Here is a 27,511-nt window from a genome sequence, read left to right as displayed (position 1 = left end):
CTAGATCATCCCTATCTAACCTGCTTTTAAATATCTCCAGTGATGGAACAAAATGCAGGACAATGTAGCACTTTAAAGACTAACAAGATGGTTTATCTTGTTAGTCTTTAAAGTGCTACATTGTCCTGCATTTTGCTTCAACTACCCCAGACTAACACGGCTACATTTCTATCACTATTCCAGTGATGGAGATTCCTCAATCTCCCTAGGCAATGTATTCCAGTGCTTAGCCCCCCTGACAGTTAGCGAGTTTTTCCCCAATGTCCAACCTAAACCTCCCTTGCTGCAATTTAAGCCCATTAATTCTTGTCCCATCATCAGAGACCAAGGAGAACAATTTCCCCCCTCCTCACTGTGACATCCTTTTAGATACCTGAAAACCACTCATGTCCCCTCTCAGTCTTCTCTTTTCCAAACTAAACAAGCCCAATTCCTTCAGCCTTCCCTCATAGCTCATGTTTTCTAGACCTTTAATCATTCTTGTTGCTCTTCTCTGGACCTTCTCCAATTTCTCCACGTTTCTTGAAATGTGATGCCCAGAACTGGACACAATACTCCAACTGAGGCCTAATCAGCACAGAGAAGAGCGGAAGAATAACGGCTTGTGTCTTGCTCACAACAGTCTTGTTAATGCATCCCAGAATCATGTTTGCTTTTTTTGCAACTGCATCACACTGTTGACTGATATTTAGCCTGTGGTCCACTATGACCCCTACATTCCTTTCTGCAGTACTCCTTCCTAGACAGTCGCTTCCCATTCTGTATGTGTGAAACTGATTGTTCCTTCCTAAGTGGAGTTCTTTGCATTTGTCCTTATTAAACTTCATCTTATTTACCTGAGACCATTTCTCCAGTTTGTCCAGATCATTTTGAATTATAACCCTATCCTTCAAAGCACTTGCATCCCTTCCCAGCTTGGTATCATCTGCAAACTTAATATTCATTCACAACCCTAGTTGCTAGCAAAGGTGTTGGCAGGGAACCAGAGAACCAATGGGCATATGGTGCTGAAATTTGAATTGTATGAGATTCCTTGCCTGCTTTCTTTGTAGGGGACAGAAAAACAAGGAGTTGAAAGACAGAGAATGATTTAAACCCACGCACTGCCACCATGCCTCCAAGGAATTCAGGGCATGGAAGTGGACTGAACAAAGAGAAGATTGGAAGTAAGTAAAGGAAAAGGCGAATCCAGTCACATTCAAGGTATTTTTTTTTCTTTATTTTGTAGTTTGGTGTCAACTGCTCTATGTGAATCTATGCCTTCCTCCCCCTTTACCAGCTAGCACTGTGTCCAGAGACTTCTCTGTGTTTTAATTTGTTTTCCTTAGTTGCTCTGTAACATCTAGCAACCAAGGATATTTTATCAGGTTTATCTTTTGCTTTGTAATAAAAATTGGGTTTTTTTTATTTTAAGGTAATAATTTGATTGCATCCTGGAAGGAGTCCTGGAAGGTGTCTATCTGTCTGTGTATGTCGGCATGCCTCAGACTGAGAGTTCAGCTATCAGAGACTGCAGCTTGATTCTCTCTCCTTTTTTCAAGCTCTTTTGGGGCAAAAGAGCTTGTGGTACCCCCTGGGGGTGGGTTCAAGTGTTCATCCCTTGGTTTTTTAGGGATAAAAAAAATCACTTGATAGTGGCAGTGATTCCTCAAAATCTGTGTATTGTGATTCTGTGGGGAAGTTTTTGTAACCAGTGTCTGTAGAGGCAAAGGTGGTTTTTTTCTTCTTCTTTTTGAGCTTTGTGAGCCCCCATCTTCTGCACTTGGCGTGTCAGAGTGGAAAACAGCCCCGAAAGCTTGGTCCTACCGGGAGAGCAGAGGAATGGACTGGATGACCTCTCGAGGTCCCTTTTAAGGATGTTAAATTTAGATTAATTGGCTAATCGAATAGTCAATGCAATTTGCCACTGGGGCTCTTATACATTTCGAAGGAGGAATGCAGAAGTGCCTATCAACTAGTCGATGGAATTTCCATCAACTACTCGACTACTCAACTAGTAAATTAACCATTAGTTAATATCCCTGTGCCAGACTAGAGAGGATTAACTTCTATCTAATGTTTATCCATGCATATACAGGCTATAATTTTCTCCTATCCTGACCCACCCACAATTTGGCTCAGCTTTTTTGTTTCTGATAGGAATATTAAAAGCACAAGAGTGTTTTTAATTAATGGAAAAGCCTTTGGATATAGATTTCAGTAACACACAAAATGTAGTCATAATGATTTTAGATCCCTAGTTTCTAAGCATAATGTTTCACCGGTTAACCAATTAAAGGGAGCGTAGATGGAGGGGAGGGGTACTGCTTCAGTCCAGCTTGGCTTCCCCCTTACCCCCCGCATACACACACCTGCTGTGGCCAAGCTAGAGCAGCCCTGCCTGTGGTGCACACAGGCCAAGCCCTCTACCAACAGGGAGCGACTCCAGCCCAGCTGGAGTGCCTCTCCGCCCACAGTGGGCCCTGCAGGGCTGGAGCAGCCCCCTGCCAGTCAGTGGCAGGCAGGGATCAGCTTCAATCCCTACAGTTATTTGGAGCCCGTAAGCCTCACCCATTAAGGGTGAGGTTTACCAGTTAATTGGTTAGCCATTCACATCCCTTCTAGAAACTAATGCTGGTTGCAGATTTATACTGCTTTCTTGAGCCTAATCCAGGATGGTGCCAAGCATTCACAATCCCAAGAGAGTAAATAGCAATGGATCCTGGGCACCTCTCTAGATCAGATCTTTGTATGATTATGTGACCTCCAGTTAAATCTCCTTGGCACTGAGGTTTTGTGCACAGGATATACTTAGAACAAAGATTTCAAATGGAACACCTTAGAAAGAAACAAATCTGAATTACACTAATGGCTATTTAAAGTACTGCTACAGGTATGAAGCAGTTACAATTTTTAGTAAATCAAGATTATCCATTTAACACACTCACTATACCTTACCGCTGAAGTAATTAAAATCCCAAATTGCAGAAGACTGAAAATACTCAACTAACAGAGATTAAATCAAAAGCCTTTCTGATTCAGAAATAACTTTTAGCCCAAGATCACAGTAGCATACCTAACCACAGACAGTAAACAACCAAAAATAGAGCCTTTACAAAAAAAAGTTAAAAGTGAATCACACGGTGCGTCACTGGAAAATACTCATTCCCTAGTGCATAAAATGAAACTTTTCTTCACTTCCTGCCAAGAATGTTTATTCTGTCAGCCAATCCAAGTTCACTCACACTTTCAGCAGACTCAGAACACAAAGGCAGCATGCAGTATTCAGGCACTGAGAGCGTGAACAGCTCCAACCACCATCACACAGGTCAAAAAGTGAAGGGACTAATTAACTTTCTTTGTTCCATACTCCCTATTACTACTGTAGCTAAACCAGTCCCAACACTGACTCTGCTCTACAGAAGTTTTTGAACTGTACTCATTACCATATTATCAGAGCACTTTCAAGTAATTGTGTTAAGCAACATGAGTACATAGCTGGCATGTGTTTCTTCTCTCATCTTCTCCCCAGAAAAAGTAGTGTGTGCAGTGCAGTGCTTTGCTAAGATTTTCTTTTAATTACGCAAATATACCTATTGCTATATATATTTACATTAGACAAGGCAAGGTCCAAGAAGTGCATCTTGCAATTGTGCAAAAAGCTGCACAGTTTGTGATGGTCCTTATTTTCTGGGGTAGCTCATTTCAGCCTCTTGGACCACTCCCAGAGAAGATTCTGTCTTCTGCAAAGATGATCTTTATTCTTATTGTTGAGAATTCCCCATGCTGCCAGAGGAGAAGCAGTCAACCATGGCCGTAGGTCCAGACTTTTAGACAAACTTTTAGGTAACCCTGTGTCCAGACTAAGTGGCACTTTGAAGGTTCAGTAGCAAAAAAATGTTAATAGCAGTACATCGTCCCCTTGCAGAACACTGAAATGAGCAAAACCCAAACTTCTGAGAACCAGGAAATGCACAGCTAAGATTCAAAGGGAGGGCCCATTAATTTTGTTAGGACAAGATTAGGACTGAATGGGGGAACAAATTGTTGCACCTGAGGATATAATCTGCCCAATCCTTTTAGAAATAGAATAATTATAGAGTTGGAACAAAGTGATCACCCACCCACAAAAGGGTGGAATGCTGAAATGACTGCCAAATGTACTTTAATAGCACTGTCAGATCTTGGTGTTTTATGTGCAAGAAATAATTCACAATGGTTAATAAAAGCATGCATTCAAGACCAAATAGAGAAATGTTTCCATTTGACCAGGTAAGTATGACTAATTGAAAGCTTTCTGCTATTCAGAAGCATCTCCTGCTCATCTTTTAACTAATTCTTATCTAGGATGTTAGCCATGAAGCACCTCCTCTGTCAAGTGCAGTGCTTATAGGTCTCTTCCACTTGAATATATAAAACATCCTTTTAAGCAGTTCTTAGTGAGACCTGTAATCTTCCTGTGATCAAGAATCACTCACCATCTCTATCACCTTATCTGGTGATAAGTAACACAACATGCCTTGAGGGCGGGGGGCTGGACTCGATGACCTCTTGAGGTCCCTTCCAGTCCTATTATTCTAGGATTCTATGCCAGGTTACTGAGGCAATGGCTAGTCTGCCTCTTGTAGCAGAGAAGCTGTATAAGTATCTTCCCATTGCTTGGTCCTGGTCAGCAGGGAATGTTGTCTTCAGGACAGATGATCTCAGTGCACCTTTGATGAAGCCAGCTCAGATGGATAAGAAGAGATCCTAGCATCAGGATAAACATCCCACCATATCCAGAACAGCCACTAGCATGGTGATGGAAAGCCCCACAGTTACACAGGCCATTGCCCCTTGAGATGCCCCCCACTACTGGGACAGCCACTAACCCTAACACTCTGATGCAGGAAAAGTTTTCCATCAGGTATGGGTCATAATAGGACCCGTTTTCAAATCCAAAAAAAGAGGAATCAGTCATACAATAATGCTGAAGCAGAACCCATGTGGACAGGAAAACAGTAAGTCAAGCCCAGAGATGATGGTACCGGGGATATTCATTGAGGTAGGCAGGAGAAATGGGGGCATAGGGACATCATTTGAGCTCCCTGCCTTAGGTGCCAAAGTGTTGTGGGTTGGCCCTGTTCGTAGGCACCAGAAGTGGCATCAGTACCATGTGCTCTTGCAGAGCTGATATAGTGACTGCAGTTGCCAGTGGGCTGGAACCCTTCCTGAACTATCAGGGACACTGGTACCAAGAGCTTAGGAAAGTCTCTAGTGACAGCATACACTCTGGTGTTGTCACTACTGAAATTGGATCTTGGGTCTGACACGCAAACTTCAGAAGATGACCTCAACAGATGTGGCACAGGTTCCAAATTGACAAATCTCCCTTTGCAGCAGATGGGCATACTGGGGAAGGCTTCCCTTCAGAGTTCTTGCTGTTAGCTCACTTGGGTACTAAAGTTCTTGCTAGATAACATACCTGGTCATTGACAGATGTGTCTCCTTCAGTTCTAGAGATACTGAACACAGTGCCAAAAGGCCTCTTAGGATGCACACAGTGTACTGACATCATCATCATCTGGTATTAATGAGGGAAAAACTGAATATGGGGCATGCACACAACTAAAGTGGAATGACATGTGCAATCACTCAAAGAATGTTTCTGTGCCATAGCTTATACATTTACTGGGTAGGCATATACCTGCTTATCTCCTGAATAAATATTATTCTGACACTTAAACACTTTCCACATAGTCGCTGTACTGATCATTCAAATGTTCAGCCAAATCAGAGAAAACTACTCAGCCTCTGGATGCAAATTTCAGATGCAGTCCAAATCTATTTTCATACATTGTTTACTTTAAGGTATATACAGTAAACTTCCGATAACCCGGAACCTTTAGGACCCAGGGGGTGCCGGATTATCAGATATGCCGGACTATCAGAAGGGGGGGCTATGAAGGGTCTGGAGTGGGGTGGGAGGGGATGCCACCCCAGACCCCTCATAGCCCCCCCCTTACAATAGTCCGGCTCTGCCCCAGGCGTCCCTGATTCAGCCACTGCTGGTCAGTTTCAGCAGCAGCTGAATCAGGGATGCCTGCAATAGAGCAGCTGGGGTGCTGCCAGGTTGGTCCCACAGCGCCGAGGAGCGGCACTACAGCACCAACCCAGCAGCACTCCAGCTGCTCTTGGGGACGCCTGAGACAGAGCAGCTGGGGTACTGCCCGGTTGGTCCCATAGCGCTGACCCTCGGGGCTGCAGGACCAACCCGACAGGACCCCAGCTGCTCTGCCCCAGGGGTCCCCGATTCAGCAGCTGCTGAAACAGATCAGCCGCTGATCTGTTTCAGCAGAGACTGACTTGGGGACTCCTGGGGCAGAGCAGCTAGGGTCCTGCTGGGTTGGTCCCACAGCGCCGAGGGGCGGCACTACGAGACCAACTCCGCAGCACCCCAGCTGCTCTGCCCCAGGCATCCAGATTCAGCCTGCTTGTGAAACTGACGCTGCTGGTCAGTTTCAGCAGCGGCTGAATCCTGACGCCTGGGGCAAAGCAGCTGGGGTGCTGCCGGGTTGGTCCCGTAGCGCCACCCCTCGGGCTTCCTGGAATCAGCCGCTGATCTGTTTCAGCAGCGGCTGAATCAGGGACCCCTGGAGCAGAGCAGCTGGGGTCCTGCCGGGTTGGTCCCGCAGCGCCGTCCTTTGGTGCTGCGGGACCAACCCGGCAGCACTCCAGCTGCTCTGTCCCAGGCATCCCCAAGAGCAGCTGGGGTGCTACCGGGCTGGTCCCGCAGCCCCGAGGGGCAGTGCTACGGGACTAACCTGGCAGCACCCCAGCTGCTCTGCTCCCGGCTTCCCCGATTCAGCTGCTGGTCAGTTTCAGCAGCAGCTGAATGTGGGAAGCCTGTCCGGCTGCCCCAGCACTTCCGGGTTCCTGATGGTGCCGGACCATCAGGAGTCCCGGAGCATTGGATGCCGGACTAATGGAGTTTTACTGTATCAGGAATAAAAACGATTGCTACATGAATCACTATCATTGATTAATACCTCTAACTACACCAGCTAGATGCTTCAGGGTGGATAAAACGTGATACAAATGCAAGCCAACTCTCTCAAGCAAAGCAGCTTGTAGCCAGCATGCCCCATGTCAAGCTGTTCTCTTTGCTCTCCTATAAGTTTCTGAAACCTCATGATCCAAGAATCACCCTGAATCCATATGGTGCCAAGTCCAGGCAGTACACATATTTCCTTTCCATCAGTGATCAACTTCCATGCTGTGCATCTTTGGAAACACCAAATTAATCTTCCCAGAGATCAAGTAGCAGCCCAGCACACTACTACAGATAGAAAAGGCAAAACATATTGAGCGGGAGGGGGGAATCAAGGTAGAAATTGCTGCAGAGCCAAAATATAGCCAAGAAGAGGGTCTGTTGGGACAGCAATTTTTCCCAGAGTCTCCCAGGGACTTAGCAGGTGCCATGCAAAACCAGAGATCAAAACTGATCAAGTGAGCCCATTTTGACCTGCATCAGAGCAACAGTTTGACCTCTAGCTCAGTGAGGGAAAATAATCCGAGCCTATTTTTGAAAAATGGCTATTTTTCCTCTTCAAGTTTATCTCTTTGTAATCCCTAGCTCAGTGACCCCAAATTTGGATCAACAGCCCTACTCTCACCCAAGACTTGGCTAATTCAACAAAAATCCATGCAAGCATGAAGCTTTTAGAGCACTCAGAAGTGTCCTTTAAACAGGAAGTGAGGATGGAAAGGGCTTTTTTATACATCCACTGACAGCATGGGAGGGCTTGAAAGGGGTGAAGTGGCCCATTCATTGTAATATGATGTTCTCAGCATGAGAAATATCCCCTTGAGAGGAATATAATCTAAAACAGTAGATCTGAGGGATGTGAACTGCTCCATGCATCTCCAAGGATTTTCCTATCCACCTGAGTGCTTTACAATCTGCGATATGCATGAAGTATGCATGTTCTGAGCTCTCCAACTCAAGGAATTTTCCAAATGCTGGCTCAAATGGATGGAGGCCTCAGTGTCAGATTCACAGGTCTGGTGCTCTTGAACAGCTCTGGAATAATTCCTGGGAGGATCCCTTTAAAGTAGGGTCATACTCTCTCACTGGGGTAAGTCGAGGGTTGCAAAGGGTTAACCGGTTACCTGGTAAGCATTGCCTTACCAGCATGCTTACTGGGGTAACTAGTTAACCAGTGCCCTGCTCCAGATGGGGTGGAGGAGTGTTCCAGTCTGACTGGGCCCACCACATCACCAGCAAGCCCATCCATGGCACTACAGGCCAGTTAAACCATATAGTTTAACTGGTTAACATTTTAAACAGGATTTTACATCCTTAGATGAGCCCCTTAACTTCACCGTCTCCTGGGTCCAAACTCTACAGCGCCTTTGGCACCATTTCACACCATGAGCTCCCCCCAAATGAGAGTCTACTCAAATTGTCCACCTAGGGGAGATCTGGGACACCCCTAACCTCAGTGTGTCTCTATTTTTTTTAACAATGCTGTCTGAAAGGTTTATTAGAGGTCTGGAACAGAGCATAGAAATTCCTTAGTTAGCGTTGAGAATACAAAAAGTTATAGTAGTCCATCTGAGTCAGTCCTGAGATTCTTTGTCCTTAAAACAGAAGTGTGTCTCCTGCTGCTATAAGTCCACACTATACAATCCCTAGGGTCCCTCCTCCATTCTTTGCTCTTCTTCCCAGGCTAAACAGGGTCACCTGGTTTTCTACCTTAGCTCTCTTGTTGCCCAGATGGTCAAAAAGAGCCAGCTTCCTGCAACTGGGGGATAAGGAGGTAGTCCAGGGTCATTAGTTACCAGGCACCAGATGTCCAACCATAGGAGTGGCCATATTCCACTGAGACTCTGCCAGAGTAAAACAACCCTTCCCAAGATGATTACTATGAAGTTATAAACAAGTAGTCTGCCTGTATAATGTTACCCAACAGTTACCTGTGTTGACTGGATCACTGTAAGGTCATTAATGTAGCAAAAACCTGCCCCCATGGCAGAACGAAGCCCAGCAGTCCCGAAGGTCAGCCTGCAACAGAGACGATCCCGCAGCTCCTTATTCATCCCATTCCGTAACAGATTTTCAATCTGCTCTTTTGTTTTAGGGTTCTGCAAAAGAGAAATGAAGATTCTGTTCACATTGCTCAAGGAGGATCTGATGGAATAGTTACTGCTACAGTGTAGTTAGAGAAAATTATTTTAACAAAATTCATAGGATAGGAAGAAGTGATCTCTGTATCCACAATCCAAGCTTTTATAATACAAGTTTTATGCTGATGTAAGAAAGGATCGCTCTTTACTCTAACCTTTGTCATTTCTAGCATGCTCTCTTTTCAAACAGACTTGGAAGTATATATTCGTATTTGTAAATGTCTATTTCACCATATATACACAAATATCCCTATCTAGAATAATTAAAACTCGCAGATAGGCAAAGAAAGAAAAATTTTGTTTGAGAATCTGCTTGAATTTGAGTTAATGCTCAAATTTACTTTTGTATATTTGGACATGTAATATTGATTATTTGCATTTTAGCAGTTACAAAACATTTTGAATCTCAACTAGGGATGCGAATGTGTAGCCGACTACATGGTAAATTGATGAACCTGGGCTCATTGGTTAACCTTATTACATGCAGTCCATCCCCGCTGCTGCCTCTATATCAGAGGCTGGGGGGAGGGGAGAGCTTTAAACCTGCTCTTTCCATGCCACATGTCCGTCCCCCCCACTGCCTACTACAGAGGAGCTTAAAATTCAGCTCCCCACGAGCACAAATTCCTGTGAAGCCACCTACTCCTCCCCACCAAACCCACGCTGCTGGAGGCAGCAGCACAGGAGTAGAGGTGGGGGAAATGGGAGACAAAGCCAGATCCCCGTGAGCACTGGTTCCTGCCTCCCCCGATGTAAATGCATTTTAACATCCCTAATCTCAACATCTATCATGATTAAATTGTTCTGACCTTCCTATTGTCTGAAACATACCCCATAATTTCTTGCAACTGAGAAAAGTGAAATAGAGAAGTCAAAAAATACTTAAAGAAACGTTTTATATTAATCATCAAAATAGTAAAGTCAAATTCTCCCAAGTCTAATTACTTTAATTTTTAAATTAAACATAGTGAACTGGACATCAGAAAATGTTTCTTTTCCAAGTTAAGACCGAAAGCTAGATATCTTGGTGTAGTTCACATTTCAAGAATTCTCAACAAAATTGCTTATTAGATGCACTAGGAAACAGGCATTTTAAAAGGCCTACAGATTAATTTTCAGAGGCAGGGGTGATGTAATGGAGGGGGATATGGAGTGGGATCCTTCCTCCCCCCCCCCCCCCGGCCACTGGGGAGGTCCAAGGCAAGGGACCCGCAACCAGTGGCAGAGCTGTCCCATCCTACAGACAGTTTGTCCAACTGCTCCAGCCCCACACTTTGGCAGACTCGTGTGGCCCAGAAGACTGGCAGAGGGTACATTCCCCAGCTGCAGTGGGAAGTGAAGCAAGTCAGCTCTACACCACTCCCCTCTGTCATCTTCCAGCTTCATCACTCTACTCCCTGCCGTCCATGAGTGCAGTGGGTGTTTCCACCCCCTCCTCCAAGCAACGCAGCCCGGGGAATTAGCACCCCCGCCAGACCCACACTCAACAGCAACAGAAGCTGAGTGACACTGCTGGGAGCCAGGGAAACAAAGTGGGCTGGGGCAAGGTCACTCTGCTTTCCCACACTGCTGCCAGTGAGCACAGTGGGGTAAGACGTGGCAACTTCTGCTGCCAGCAACAGCCCCCCTCCACTCACTAATCCCCTGAGCAGCATCACTCGGGGGAGAGGTGTTGAGGAAGGGATGAAGAGGGGTAGGGCAGAAGCAGGGCCCAGCCTCCCTAGGGCTCACCCTCCCGCACAGGCTAGAGGTGTGAAAACAGGAGACACGTGGGAGCAGGAGGTAGTCACATGGCCCGTGTCCCCTTTCTGTTCGTTTCTCCACAGCACCACTGTTCAAAGGCACAATTAGTCCATGAGACTTGAGCTCTAAAGGTGCCAAAAAGGTTAGGATAAAATTTACTTTTTATAGAGGAATATAAATATAAATGCATAAGCCGTTTCTTTGTGTCTAAGCAGCAACAAATATTACTGTGGTGTACCAATAATTAAATCAAAATTGTAAAAAAAATATTGTAAAATACAGAACACAGCATTCATACAGTGTCCATAGTTAGTTATAAAAAGCCTGGCCATGCAAATCAGAAACTGCAGTTCCAAAAGTACATTTTATTGCTTGATTTAAAGCACGTCTGAATAATATAAACTAGATCTTTATCCAGAAGAATATGAGTGTGTACTGTATTTGCACTGAATAATCTATATCAGTGGTCCCCAACATGGTGCCCATGGGCGCTATGGCGCCCACAGGGGCATTTGTGTGCGCCCGCCAAGTGCTCAGGAGTGACCTGGCCCCAGGCACGCGATGCATGCATGATGCCGGAGCTGGCCCTGGGCATATGGCGAAGGGTGAGCACCGGCCCCGGGCGCGCAGCACTTGGGGGCGGCGCCGGCCCCGGGTGCACAACGAATTGGCCACCCGTGCATTGGGTGCATGGCTATGGGGGGGGGGGCTGCCCCCGGGCGCGCTTCTATGGGGGAGAGCCGCCCCTGGGTGCGCAAGTGTCCCCACCCTCTGGCACCCAGCAGGCAAACGGCCACGCCCCCTGGCGCCCAGCAGCCTCAAATGGTTGGGGACCACTGGTCTATATAAACCATTTTCTATTCCTTTTTGGTTAAGTATTACTGCTTATTCCAAAATTCACATCTTTGTGACATTTTTTCTTGTGGCACTTACAAGCTCCTTACTCCACAGCTACAGGCAGTCCCCGGGTTATGTACAAGATAGGGACTGTAGGTTTGTTCTTAAGTTGAATCTGTATGTAAGTCGGAACTGGCGTCCAGATTCAGCCGCTGCTGAAACTGACCGCCAGTTCTGACTTACATACAGATTCAACTTAAGAACCCCAAGTCAGCTGCTGCTGAAACTGATCAGTCGCTGATTCCAGGAAGCCCGGGGCAGGGCAACTGTGCCTCGGGCTTTCTGTAGTCAGCGCTGGTCAGTTTCAGCAACGGCTGACTTGGGGACGCCTGGGGCAGAGCAGCTGGGGTGCTGCCGGGTTGGTCCAGTAGTGCCCAGAGCGGCGCTGCGGGACCAACCGGCAGCGCCCCAGCTGCTCTGCCCCAGGGTCCACAACAAAAGCCTGGTCTGCTGGGGGGGGGCACACTAGCTGCGCCCCCCTCCCAGCAGACCAGGGACACGGGGAGCAAAGCCGCAGTGGCAGGGTGCCTGCCTCTGAGGCTTTGCTCTGGCGCGGACCCACCGCCGCTGCGGCTTTGCTCCCGGTGCCCCGGTCTGCTGGGGACGGTCCCCAGCAGACCAGGGGCACCGCGAGCAAAGCTGCCAGGGCTGCGGCTTTGCTCCCGATGCCCCTGGTCTGCTGGAGACGGTCCCCAGCAGACCAGGGGCACCGGGAGCAGCTTTTCTCGCCCCGGAGGTCGAGGTGGCTGACCGCTGCCTTCGAGCTCCGGGGCGAGAAAGCTCCGTTCGTAAGTGCGGATCCGACATAAGTCGGATCCGCGTAAGTCGGGGACTGCCTGTATTCTGTTAGCAAAGCTTTAAAATTCTGCCTTTGCTACAGCTGAATTCCAAAAACCAATGTTTGCACTTCTGTATCTGTATTGCCGTGCGCGTGTCATTCTTCCAGTGCACATATCCAAAATACAATATTGAATGATTAAATCAACATTATTTTGGTTCAGTCTAAGCACTGGAAGTCCGCCTCAACAAGCATGAGGTCCATATCAACTTTCATGCTTCAAAGCTCAGCTGTTTCTTTTTACAACTGGAAAACGGGGAGGAGTGCTTCCTCCCCATTTGACTTTGGATAGAGACCAGGACAGGAAGTTTACAAGAATGCTTCCAAACTGAATTCCTTATTGTGGGTATTTTTCTCCAATGTTTACATTTATGCAAAACTTTTCCACAAGAAAAGCTTTTCCAGGGAAGTGGTGAAACTAGACAAAAAGATTTTTTTAAAAAAAATTTGCTTTCTTTTACATTAGTCATTTTAGGTGTGATTTGTCACCACAGTAGTACAACATTCAGACTAATTTTTTTTCAAATCACATCTCTTTAAGCCTATAATTTGTTCTGAGTGTAAAACAAACAACAACAACAAAAGATACTGGAGCAGTCCCCTGTTACTCCACTGATTAAACCTTCACATCCCTAGTATGTAAATATGGGTATGTCTACACTGCCACCCTAGTTCAAAATAGGGTGGCTAATGTAGGCATTTGAAGTTGCAAATGAAGCCCAGGATTTAAATATCCCGGGCTTCATTTGCATCTTGCCAGGCGCCGCCATTTTTATATAAGAAGTGATTGGACCATTTTATATAAGAAGTGATTGGACCATTCTCTAATTCCACAAGGAGTAATGGTAGTTTGAATTAGAGAGCCTAATTCGAACTACCTACTCCGTGCCACGTGTAGCCGTGGGCACGGAGTCCGCACTAACGGGGATTTAAAAATGGCGGCACCCGGCAAGATGCAAATGAAGCCCAGGATATTTAAATCCCGGGCTTCATTTGCAACTTCAAATGCCTACATTAGCCACCCTAGTTCGAACTAGGGTGGCAGTGTAGACATACCCATATTTACATACTAGGCAGTGGAGACATACCCTATCTGCTGCCATTTATAATATTGGCAAGACAAGGTAGAAGAGCTCAAAAGTTTATCTCCCTCACAGAAAATGGTCCAATTACTTCTTATATCATGACATTTCTAGTATTAGCACTGATATTTAATCAGAAGAATGACTCAGAGGTCCTTATATTTAACTATCAAGATAGTGTCAAATTCTCTCTCCTGATCAAAAGCCTCCAATCCATTTTCAAGCCTGTTTTTATTTAGAAAAATCCTATTTGATTGAGAATGAGCTTACTAATCATTTTGCCTGCCAACAAGTGGTCCATTATTTCAAATATTAATATTGATTGTTCAACAGCCTTCTTGAACATAATTGAAAAATGTCCCTGAGTATATATTCTGATAGGATATTTCTTTCAGAATCTATCAAAACCAGTACAAATCTACCCCAGGAAAGCTAAAACTCTGCTTTTCTTTGGTCAAGGTCCCCACTGCTGTTTTTAAACTACTGCAGTAACTTTTTCTGCCTCTGCTATTTTTAGTTGCCATATAAATAATCCTGTCTAGCCTTCTGTTTATTATGGAATTAGATTAGACCCAATCCTGAGGTAACTAGGGATATCTAAGTGCAGTTAAAGGCTGTGCATTTTATCAAGGACTCTATGGTGTAACTACACAGCTGCCAGGAACAAGTCTCGCACTCAAGGTTGATATACTCACTCTAGCAGGGCTTGGACTAGCATGCTACAAACTGACATTTGGGCTTTCTAGGCTTCACAGCCTGAGCCCAAATAGCCACATGCTATTTTTAAGCATGCTATTGTGAGCCCCACTAAAACAAGTCAGTTGATGTAGACTAGAAGACTTGCTCCCAGCAGCTATGTAGACAGACCTTCAGAAGTCTTTGTCAACTAGAACAATTTGCAATAATATTAACAGCAAATCAAATGAAGCTATTTTTAAATGACCTATTTATGAGACCAAGTATCTGAGTTTTGTCTGGATGCAGAGTCAATATGTGAATACGTATGGTAGCATACTTCTACAGAAATCACAAGAATGCAGAAAGAGCTTACTTTTACAAGAAACTGTAGCTGGAGTCAGCTGTTCAACATGTTTTGGAACTATTTTCAAAGTGAATTTGATGACACAGAAGAAGGTCTGTTGCTGACTTGCCATAGTAACAAGGCAACAAAACCCTCTTCCCTAAAAAGGCATTTAGAGTTGTCAAAAGCGTAATTTAAGTACCTAACCTGCAGTTACATTCTTACAAGCAGACCTTTGTAACAAGGTGAAGCCCCAACAGCTTCTATGGACTCTAAAAAGTGAGGGGATAGCAGCACCAGGGCATTAGAAACCTTCTCGAATAACAATATTATTGGCTATTTTGTGCACATTAGAGCAGGGCAACAGTAATAAAAGACTTATGTTGCAGCCTTATGGAACTTGATGGCAGGGGGAAGTTTGAAGAAATCTGCTATATCCTCTACTTTCTCAAGCAGGCCAGGCAGCCTGCCTAAATAGTTTCATGACAACATTGATAGAATCATAGACTATTAGGACTGGAAGGAACCTCGAGAGGCCATCAAGTCCAGTCCCCTGCCCTCATGGCAGGACCCAGTATTGTCTAGACCATCCCTGATAGACATTTATCTAACCTACTCTTAAATATCTCCAGAGATGGAGATTCCACAACCACCCTAGGCAATTTATTCCAATGTTTCACCACCCTGACAGTTATGAACCTTTTCCTAATGTCCAACCTAAACTTCCCTTGCTGCAGTTTAAGCCCATTGCTTCTTGTTCTATCTTCAGATGCAAGAAGAACAAGTTTTCTCCCTCCTCCTTGTGACACCCTTTTAGATACCTGAAAAACGCTATCATGTCCCCTCTCAATCTTCTCTTTTCCAAACTAAACAAGCCCAATTCTTCCAGTCTTCCTTCATAGGTCATGTTCTCTAGACCTTTAATCATTCTTGTTGTTCTCTGGACCTTCTCCAGTTTCTCCACATCTTTCTTGAAATGTGGCACCCAGAACTGGACACAATACTCCAATTGAGGCCTAATCAGCACAGTGTAGAGTGGAAGAATGACTTCTCGTGTCTTGCTCACAACACTCTTGTTAATGCATCCCAGAATCATGTTTGCTTTTTTTGCAACAGCACCACACTGTTGACTCATATTTAGCTTGTGGTCCACTATAACCCCTAGATCCCTTTCTGCAATATACTCCTTCCTAGACAGTCGCTTCCCATTCTGTATGTGTGAAACTGATTGTTCCTTCCTAAGTGGAGCACTTTGCATTTGTCCTTATTAAACTTCATCCTGTTTACCTCAGACCATTTCTCCAATTTGTCCACATCATTTTGAATTATGATCCTATCCTCCAAAGCAGTTGCAACCCCTCCAAGCTTGGTATCATCTGCAAACTTAATAAGCATACTCTGTATGCCGATATCTAAATTGTTGATCGTTGATTATTTGTGATTCAGGATAAACCATTTAGAACAACCTCTGGTATCATACTCAGGAATGATGAAGCTCAGGACTTTCCTGAGATAATTCACATAATCTCAAGAGACCAACTGTCACTTATTACACAATTAGGTCTGACTCAAGTTGGGGTTTGTGGTTTTTTTTGTTATTATTTTAAGCCAAGGTTTAAAACATAAGCACGTTAAGCTTGTGCAGCATTATTACTGTGGTAGAACTGAAGTTAGAAAAATCAAAGCAATGGTTCCTACTGCAACAATGACAGCCTCACCACACACACACTGGGTAGGAATGGGTAAGTGATACAAATTCAGTGGCAAGATTACCCAAAATACTGCTTTCTGAAATAGATATCATGACATGACCCTATAACACTGATTATTCACTCTATCCAAAAATTAGATTCACTCTCTCCCACTGCAGTCAAACAGTGGATGTAAAAGGGACTAAACTACTGATACTGAGGGAAACAGAACAGATACAAGATGCATGTAAGATTCCAACCATAACGCTGAACATCCTGAAAAATAAAAAACCCTACAATTAATAATACTGAGCTTAACTGCCTTTAAAGCATTTGAGATACAGCATGTGTACTACTGTGTGCACCCAATCATGGTGACTCCGACAGCAGTACAGGCAGTCCCCGGGTTACGTAAAAGATAGGGACTGTAGGTTTGTACTTAAGTTGAATTTGTACTTAAGTCGGAACTGGCGTCCAGATTCAGCCGCTGCTGAAACTGACCAGCAGCTGACTACAGGAAGCCCAAGGCAGAGTTGCTCTGCCCAGAGCTTCCTGGAATCAGCCTCTGATTAGTTTCAACAGCAGCTGAATCTGGACGCCTGGTACAGAGCAGCTGGGGCGCTGCTGGGTAGGTCCCCGCAGCACCGCACCTCAGCGCTGCGGGGACCAACCTGGCAGCACCCCAGCTGCTCTACCCCAGGTGTCCCCAAGTCAGCTGCTGCTGAAACTGATCAGCGGCTGATTCCAGGAAGCCCAGGGCAGAGCAACTCTGCCTTGGGCTTCCTGTAGTCAGCCACTGGTCAGTTTCAGCAGCGGCTGACTTGGGGACGCCTGGGGCAGAGCAGCTGGGGTGCTGCTGAGTTGGTCCAGTAGTGCCGCTCCTAGGCGCTACTGGGCCAATTCAGCAGCACCCCAGGTGCTCTGTCCCAGGCGCCCTGATTCAGCCGCTGCTGAAACTGACCAGCAGCGGCTGAATCAGGACGCCTGGGGCAGAGCAGCTGGGGTGCTGCCGGGTTGGTCCAGTAGCGCCGAGGAGCGGCACTACTGGACCAACCGGAAGTGCCCCAGCTACTCTAACCACAGGCGTCCGCGAGAAAAGCCTGGTCTGCTGGGGGGGGGGGGGCACGCACTAGCTGTGCGCCCCCCCCCCCTCAGCAGACCATGGAGACGCAGGCGGCAGGACCGAGACGTGCCGCGGTGTCGCCGCCCGGGCCCTCAGGGGCGAGAAAAGCTGTTCCGCGTCTCCCTTGTCTGCTGGGGGGCCCCCCCCAGCAGACCAAGGAGATGTGGAGCAGCTTTTCTCGCCCCAGAGGACGCGGGTGGCGGGACCACGGCACGTCTGGGCGGTCCTGCCGCCCGCGTCCTCCGGGGCGAGAAAAGCCCCGTTCGTAAGTACGGATCCGACTTATGTCGTAACTCGGGGACTGCCTGTATCTTCCTCAAAAACTGATGTTCTGCCTGGTGCTGCTATTCAGACTAAGCACGGGCATAAAAAACATGTGTGGTATTAATTAACTGGACTAGGGATGTTAAATTGCAGTTATCTGACTAATCATGTAGCTAGTCGATAAGGACCACTCTGTAGAGCCGCAGTGGGTATAGCTCCAGGAGCTGGCTCAAGCTGGTACCGAGCAGTTCCAGCTTCTGCTGGCTCCGGGAGCCACCTGCGCTGCAGTTCTGCATCTTAAATGTAGTAGTAAAAGCCACTGGGCTCTTACTACATTTAATGCAGAGATTCAGCGTCCTGGACCTGTGCACGATGGGACTGCTCAGTCCCAGCTCCTGTCTGCAGCAGACAGGGCTGGCCGTCGTGAACAGGGGCTGCTACCAGATCAGCTCCTGCCCGTGTCCAGCCCGGGCCATGACGAACAGGGATAGGGATTGCTGCTGGAGTAGCCTCCCGTCTCCCTCTTGCAGAGGCTGGGGGAGAAGGGCAGGCAAGACTGCAGAGTCGGTGCTGCAGGAAACCAGCTTTTAAGCCTGCTCCCCCCACAGCACTGGCTCCTGTTCCACCCCCCCTTGCTACCTCTCGGAGAGGCAACAAGGGCAGGGGAAGCAAGTAGTCAGTACTCTAGTCAACTACTTGCTAACATCCCTAAACTGGAGACTTCCATTTTATTAGTAGTTAACCAAGGGTACACTTTGTTAGCTCAGTACAAACATAACAGGCATTTAGGAAAGTGAATTTTCCAGTTGAGACTGGAGTTTTCCCTCTACTTCTATTATATACTTAAAATTATTCAAAAAGATGTTAAAGGTCAAACACGTTATATATAAAAAAGTAATACAGATCTGGCTACATTATAATTTAAACAAACTACAGAGAGGAACCAGCCAGAGACTCTAAATAGTAAAAGCAACTAAAATAGGGATCCACAGACACGGATTATATCTGAATTTTCTAATTTTAATTGGACCTTCACTCCATGCTAACTTGCTGTTTGTACCAATGCTTCTACAGTTTTCATCTCAGCCTCATGCTACACCTGCCCTTATTAGCCTTCCCTGTCACAAACATACACCATTTGTTCTTTAAAAGTTGTTCTTATAGTAGAATGAGGGTCTGAAACATAAGCCCACATATCACAGGCCAGGTATGAGGCCTAGACAGGAATGGTCAAGACTTTGCTAATATAAAGCAGATTTAAGCTGTGAGTAAGAAGCAGGCCTTGCTCACAGAAGTTGGCAAGAACTGGGCTGATATTACAGAAACACTCATAACTAAGCGGTACTAGGTACAGGGTGTAAGCACATTCCAGAAGGGTCGTAACAGAACGCCTCGCTAAGAAACATTTTGGTACCAACACAAACCCCACAGATAACAAGAACATACTGACCTTGTTTCAGAACAGGGTCTAAAAAACTGACATGATAGTGATTGAACCCCCGTGTACAAGGTAATGGGTTGTCAAGGCTGTTCCCCACTCTGGCACGATAAATGCAGAAGTGGGGGCCCACAAAAGCACCCCAAAAACTGATTGCTACAGACTTTGGTACAAAAACTCCCCCAAAATCCTAATACCCAGACTTTGCCACCACCCAGATATTCCAAGAAAACCAGGGAAGAGATCACTTGGGAAGCCTCCTCCCTAAAACCTCAGGGGTACCTCAAGCTCTTTTCCGCAAAGAGCTTGGGGGGGGGGGGAGAGAGAAAATACAAGCTGCAGTCTGTGGTAGCTGCCCCGTAGTCAGAGGCATGCAGATACCCACAGACAGATTTTCCAGGACACAGAAATGAACCAATACCAGGTTAATTAAAAAAAATAAAAGAAAGAAAAACTTTTATCATCAAAACAATACCATAGTTGCCAGCATAGTGACTAGATGGAAAAGAGTCACCAATTAATCTAGATGCTTAGGGCTCAGGACTTAGTTACAAAAGAGGGGAAAAACCCATTTGTAACAGCACAGATATCATTTCCACATTCCCAAGCCAGGAAAACAATAAAGCCCGATGGGTTAACTAACTTTACTCTACTTACATATTGTGAAAAGGCTTTTCTTAGAGAGAGACGACCACCTCCCATCTCCCTCTTACCGGAAAAAAAAACGTTCTCACTCAGACAAAGGGGAGAAAAGTTAAGGATTTCAAACTGGGACAAAGGAAATTTTACCTGCATTGTTATTGGCTAACCAGATATCTGGCTAGAGACAGGAGATATAGTTAACCACTTAGTCCCCAGGTGCTGGCCAGCCCTCATGCTTATGACAGGGGTGGATCTAGGTAACAAAGGACGGCAACCCTCTGACAAATGAAGAGTGAGGTGTAACTTGTTTGTTCCAGTGTATAAAAGTGTACACCAAAGAGCAGTCTTTGGCCGAGGGGGCAGTGATGGATTCCCATGTCACTGACTGAGTCGGTCCATTGTTAGGGGGGACACATGTGTAGTGGTTCGATAGAGTCTACTGACAACTATTATTTAACAGTAAACCTGACCAGGCACCTTCAATCCTTGTCTGATTTTTGTAATGTTTAGAGGCTCAGAGCCTGCTGTGTTGACTAATTGTGCTAAACGGGAGCAAACACAGAAATGCACACAGCTAACTGGCTATCATCATTGACAGAGCAGGAGATCTGTCAGGACACCACATCAGTGAACCCTGACTGCTACAATTTTATGCAACAGGTAAATCTTGATGGCCCCGTTTTCACCACTGCTATAACTGACTTCAATGGGAGCTGCAGTACTTTGAACACAGATTTATACCAAGAAAGTAAAATTTGGGCCTTTGAAACAGACTTTCAAGAATATCAAGACAGCATTCTGAACAGATTTTAGCTGAAAACCCAGCTGCTCTATCTCCTTGACATTTCCAAAGACTTAAGACTTCCCATCCTTCACCATTTGAGGTTTGGCAGCAAAGACATGAAAGAAATACCAAGACTTGCAAACTGGGGGGAGGGAAGGGGGAGGGGGATTGCCTCTTTTCTCTTCAAGAAAAGTTTAAACAGTAACCTTCTCCCCACAAGGTGATATGCTCTTGAGTATAAGATCATTAGGATCTTCAGTACTCTGTCCATAGTAGATTTTCCTACGGGTCCCTGGGATATAGCAGTATCTGAATTGACATCTGTCCACTTCAGGATAGTCTTTCAGTACACACTGTCTGGATTCTTAATCCAGATCAGTGTGCTTACAGTACATTTTACATTTGGCACAGTCAAAATACATTTCTGAAATGGAGTACGGACTGGACAGTTTGAGCTCTATTATCTATAGATGACAAACTATCTTGGGCAGACTGCACACACAACGAACAAAACAAATGAATAAAATAGGTTAAAAGGAAAAATAGCAGAGGGGGAAATCTTACAGTCAAAATAAAAGAAGCAGCTCAATGAACACAGGGAAAAGGATAGTTCCAGTGCTGTGAAAGGGTGGAAGTCAAACTGGAAGTGAGCCAAGTACAGTAGGCTGGGGGAAAGGAGGGGGGAGCAGCTGGATATAAATAACTGATGTGCTTCAGAGCCCATCTAAACTAAAGGCTCTATAAAGACAGCGAGAGTTATCAGGAAATACAGTACTGTGCATCTATTTCCAATCTGGACAACAGGTTAAATTCATCCCAGTTTTAAGTCCAAGGAGGAATTCACACCAAGAGCTTCTGGGTTTACTCCTGAATTGCATGAAAAATGTTACATCAAGTATTGGATTTCATCTGCCAGTACCAGACTCACTGCCCCCCCCCTTACCATCACCTTTCAGGGTACCAAGTAAGTCACCCATATAAGAGCCCAGAGAATACTCAACAGTAAGGGCTCAGCCCTGCACGTTGTACATATACAAAGACCAGCTTCTGACGCACAAGTTTAATTCAAGTCCTTGGCCAGCAGGCGGTTCCATTTTGTCTCATTTAGCATGGCAGCAGTCAACTCACTATGGGAGTCTCCGTATAAAATTTCAGCAAAACAATCAATGAGTCCCCTAATTGTTGATATTCAACTTGACACCAGATGATAGACAAGATCTAGCATAACTCCGTTAAAACCAGTGCTGGACATCTGTCTGTTCAACACTTACCCAATCTGTAGTGTTGCAAAGCCTGCACATATGTTCAAGAATTTGAGATATCTGAGTGTGCATGCCATGCAGACTACATATTTAAATGTAAAAAATAATTTTAATTTGTGGCAATTAGTTACATTGGCCAATGTAAGTGAAATACAGTATCCTTCCCCTATCCTCTTGATGACACTAATCTAGGCCATCTAAGCCCTCTAGTTATTTCACTGATTCCTCGTTAGAATTCTTTGCCTCCTCTGACTGTACTTCCACTGTGACCCCCACACTGATATCAGCAGTTAAGTACCTTGGAAAGGGGAAAGAGCTGAACACTGTGACTGTTTCTTATAGCACATGAAAACTTTCAGCAGCAGCAATAGGCAAACCTTGCTATTCCCTTTGCTAGTGCGCCTCCTTTTTCACATGAGCAGGGGACAAAGCTATCTGGAAAAAGCAAAGGTTCAGCTAGGAAAAAATGCTGAAGGGAAAGTTAAGGACAAAATTATCACAGAGCACTCTCACCTAGTGTGCCTTGATCTACACATAACATGGAGAGTGAAGGCAGAAAGAAGGTAGAAGATGACAGGTCACCAATACAGAGTGATCTGGATTGCTCAGTAAAAACAGTTTGCATGCAGCCAGTTTAATATGGCAAAACGTACGTATGTACATCTAGAAAAAAAAAGTCGGACAATCTTACAGAATGGGTAACTCTATCCTGGAAAGCAGTGATTGAAAAGGGATTTGGAAGTTGTGGTGGAAAATCAGCTGAACACGAGCTCCAACTGTGATGCTGTGGTCAAAATGGCCAATGCAATCCTGTGATGCACAAATATAGTAATCTCAAATAGAAGTAGAGGGGTTAGAGCAGGACTGGGCAAAATACGGCCCGGAGGCCGGATCCGGCCCACTAAGCCACCACCCTGCCAGGACCCACAGGTATGCAGCTGCCACAGTTTAAAATACAGTTTAAAACTCTGCTCTGCAAGGAGGGGGAGGGCTTTGTGCAATCTCCCTGCCCCCAGACCAATCCTCAGCTCCTACTGGCCAATAAGAACTAACCTCAGCCACTCTCTCAGTTCCTATTGGTTGGAAAGAGCCAGCCAATCAGAGCTGAAAGATTGGCCTGAGAGACTGGGGCAGGCGGTGCAAGCCTCTTCCCCCCCCCCCCCCCCCCCGCATTGAGAACCACATGGAGGGAGCAGCCTGCATTTTCAAGTGGGCTGGGGCTACAGCAGGCAGGGAGCCCAGCCTGCCTTGGGGGTGCTGCAGCCTGCTGGCCAGGAGACACTTGGGTAAATTCCTCCCACCCAGCATCTGCCTCTGGCACCCCAGCCCCTCCTGCACCCTAACTCCCTCTCCCAGATCACCATCCAAACCCTCTGCACCCCCGCCCCAGGTCTCAACTCCCTCCCAGACCCTTTACCCACTCCTACACCCCTTCCCCAAGCCAGAATCCTCTCCTGCACCCACATATCTTCCCTGACCCTACATCCCAATCCCCTGACCCAGGTCACAACCCCCTCCTCCACTCAAACACCCTCTCAGACCTCACACTGTCTCCTGCATCCCAATCCCTTACCCTGTGTGCCCTTCTGCATCCAACCTCCAACCCTGCACCACTACCCCCCACAGAAAAGTGCGGCCCTTGACCATTTACCAAAATCTTGGAGTGGCCCCCCACCAAAAATTATTGGCCACCTCTGGATTAGAGCTAACCACTCCTGGAATACCACATCTAGTTCTGATGCCCATAATTCAAGGAAGCAATTGATAAACTGGAGAGTGTTCAGAGAAGAGCCACAAAAATGATTAATAATTAGAAAGCTTGCTTTATAGTGACAGATTGAACTCTGAATCTAATCAGCTTGCCAAAGAAAAGGTTAAGGGGTGACTTGATTACAGACTATAAGTATCTACATGGGGAACAATTAAATAAAGGGCTCCTTAATCTATCAGAGAAAGGTATAACATGATCCAATGGCTAGAAGTTGAAGATAAATACATGCTGGAAAAAATGGTTAAAGCAATTAACCATTTGAACACCTTACCCAGGGCCACAATGGATTCTCCATCAATCACCATGGCCAATTTTTATATAGCAATAGGATGTATTTTACTAAAATATGCATATTAGGAATTATTTTTGGGAAATTCTATGGCCTGTGTTATATAGGATGTGAGACTAGAGATCATAGTAATCCATCCTGAATTTGGAATCTATCAATCTATATGAAAGCTGTAACCATGGTCTGATTTACACCTAAAACTTCAGTTGACATAGCTATATTATCCAGGAGGCATGAAAAATTCACATCCCTGGGACACAGGCCAACCTTAGCCATGATGAAAACACTGATAATTGATGTAAAAATTCTTCTAATCAACCACTTCTCCCGAGGTATTTGAGGATATCCATTGCTATGACAATGGAAGGAGTTTTCCCATTGCCTTAGTAAATGTCTCCTCTAGAGCAATACAGCAGCATAGCTGCACCACTGCAGCATTTGTAATATAAATATAAGTCAAGACTCAAAGCTGGCTCCCTAACAAAGCAGGTCAATCTGCAGTCCAATTAATACACAGCTATAGCTCAATTAAGTCTTATGATAACCAGACAGCACAACTGTATGTATACATTGGGTACAGTAAACTTAGACGAGAGAAGTGGAACTCCAGCAAGCAACCTACAGAAGGGTCCTAAACACAGGTTAAAAAAGGCAACTTGAATCATGAGCACCACTGACATTTACCACACAGAGGTCAGCCAGCTTCTAGAGCTAGCACTGCTTGGCACTGTAGATACACTCTGTAGAGAGGATGTTTCCTATAAAGGATTAAAAATAACGATCCTGCACTGGAAAGGAAAAACAAAGCTATTTAGGCCCAAAAGCCTGATTTACTTTAAAACTGTTCAACCAATGTGAAATAAGGCCCGAGTGGTAAAGACCAATATAACATTTAGTTTACATTAACCTTTTAAAAAGAGGCCAATACCACATTGTGTAAGCTTTCATCTGACTGTGCAGCAACCACTAGCCACTCCCACAAAAGCATACTAATGCTAATAAAGCTGGTGCACCAAAAAGAAATTTAATATAGTTTAGATTCATTTTCTATTTGAAAAGATTGCTGGGACAGAACCAGTACTAATCAAACAGCAGATGAACCAGAGCAGAGGGTATTACTTTTGAGCTGAAAGAAAATTTCATTGCACACTAATTGAATGACTCATTTCAGATTATCACAATTTTGCTTGCTTACGGTTTTGCAAACCAGCCAAAGATGCTACATCACACAATACAATTTGATCATTTGTTCTAATAGTTCAGTTTTATGATAACATTTACAGTATACTAGTAAATGTACTATGGGACTGACAGTTTGGGAGGTCACCCAGGCCAGTAAGAGGTTCTGTCTCACTCTGGTGCCTCTGGACTGCATGGGTTTGGCTCAGAGTCCTAACATAAGCAGCAGGCTCATAGAGCAAGTGTTTCACCCCTGCTTCCACCAGACCAGCTACTCTTTTCAGGGTGATCCCGACACCTTCTTCAGTCTCAACTCTCCCCAAAACTATCTAGTCCCTCTTACCTCTGTCAGTAACACCTATTTCGCTGCTGCCAGAAAGCCAGTATACAAACACCAACTTGTTAGGTCAGCAGGGGTTATACACTCCACCTTAATACAATTGCCTGAGATGGTTTGCCACAATGCCACCTCCCCAAAAGCGAGGCCAGCAGTCCCTGGGAACACTTTGCTATCTGTCATTGGGGTGGTCTTAGTCACAAGTTCATTCTGCAAAAATAATTAGTTCTTACACCACAGCACATATGTATATATTACCAGTACAAGTGTGCCACTCATAAAAGCTTGCTAACACTAATAACGATGGTGCACCAAAAAGGAATTATCCATAGAGCCTTGTGCGAATACAAAGTTTGTATCTGTATCTGCAAAAATGAGCTGTAGATAACCATATCTACATCCATGGATGCAGATACCCGTGGATTTGTGTATTACAAAGGAAGAAAATCAACCACAAATTTCCTAAATGAATTCTAATTTGTCAGGCTCTTATTCAATAGCTAGGTAATTATGAGAATCTTTTTTATTTACCAAATCAGTGAGCTAAAAATTAGTAAATCCCAAAGCTTTCAACAGATGTTTATCATAGAAGCGTTTAGCAGTTAAGGGACCTCAAGAGATTAACTAATCCCGCCCTCTGCGCTACGGCCGGGCCATATAAACCATCCTAAACCACCTCGATAAGTGTTTGTTCAAGCGGTTCTTAAAAACCTCCAATGATGAGCATTCACAACCTCCTTTTATAATCTGTTCCAGTGCTTTACTATCTTTACACTTACACAATTTTTCCTAATATCTATTCTAAACTTCCCTTATCACAGATGAAGCCAATTAGTTATTGTTCCTCTTTCATTGGACATGAACAAAAGATCACTGCCCTCTTTAGAGCATTTGAAGATTTATCAGGTCCCCTCTCAGCCTCCTTTTCTTGAGGCTAAACATGTTCAGGTGCTTTTTTGTTTCTAACTTTCCTCATAGGATAGGCTTTTTAAAACTTATAATTTTTCCTCTCTTCTGGGCTCTCTCTACTTTGCCCACATTTTTCTTAAGTGTAGCATTCCAAACTGAATACAGTATCCCAGCTGAGACCACAATAGTTCCTAGCAGAGGGGGAACCATTACCTACCATATCTTACATACAATACGCCTGATATATATTAACTTTTTTTGCAACTGCATCATCATTGGTGGCTCATGTTCAGTCTCTGATCCATTATAAGCCCCAAATCCTTTTCTGCAGTACTACTGCTTTGACAGTTATTCCCCATTTTGTAGCTGTGCATCTGTTTTTTCCTTCCTACATACAGTGCTTGTCTTTACTGAATTTCATCTGTACCAAATTTCATTGATTTCAGTTCAGATCAGTCCCCCAATTTGTCAAGGTCATTTTGAATTCTAATCCTGTCCTCCAAAGTGCAGCTTCTCCTGCAGCATCATTTGCAAATGTTATAACTATATTCTCCACTCCATATTCAAGTCATTAATGTAAATAATGAATAGTACCAGACTCAGGGCAGATCCCCACAGGAGTCCACTAACTAAGTCCTATTGATAACTACTGTGAATGTGATTCTTCAAAGTGTTGTGGACCAACCGTACAGTAATTTCATCTGGATCACATTTCCCTAGTTTGCTTATGATAATGTCATGGGGCACTGTCAAACACCTTATTAAAACCAAAATATATCATATTACTGCTTTCTCCCATTCACTAGAATGCAGTTTCAAGATAGAAAGACATTTGTTATATTAACAAGTCATCTACATGAACTTATCCAAATACAATTAAAACTATGATTTTAATTTAATTGCATAAAAACTAGTGCTACCAGACTATATGTAGTTTAAGTTTATGCTGTACAGACTAACTCAGCTACCCTCTGAAGCTTATGATTTTATGGTCAACATTACACATGCCTGGAATTATACCATTGTTTCCACAGCTGCCTCTATGCCAGCTCATCTGGCAACATTTTTACTCTATGGGCTAGTCTACATTTTAA

General features: G+C 44.9%; 1 protein-coding gene across 2 annotated transcripts in view; it reads right to left on the bottom strand.

Moving 5' to 3' along the window:
• PGM2L1 (phosphoglucomutase 2 like 1) overlaps positions 1 to 27,511 on the bottom strand; it is a 64,456-nt gene that overhangs the window by 24,542 nt on the left and 12,403 nt on the right. For both annotated transcript variants that reach the window (XM_075919604.2, XM_075919605.2), the window contains exon 2: positions 8,938 to 9,105. In XM_075919604.2, the coding sequence (XP_075775719.2) occupies positions 8,938 to 9,105 (168 nt within the window). The remainder of the gene's footprint in view (positions 1 to 8,937; positions 9,106 to 27,511) is intronic.

Source organism: Pelodiscus sinensis, chromosome 1 (assembly GCF_052426305.1).
Source record: "Pelodiscus sinensis isolate ZL-2025 chromosome 1, ASM5242630v1, whole genome shotgun sequence".
Lineage (NCBI taxonomy): Eukaryota > Metazoa > Chordata > Testudines > Trionychidae > Pelodiscus > Pelodiscus sinensis.
Note: the sequence above shows the minus strand (reverse complement) of the source record. Positions and strands in the feature narration are given on the sequence as shown.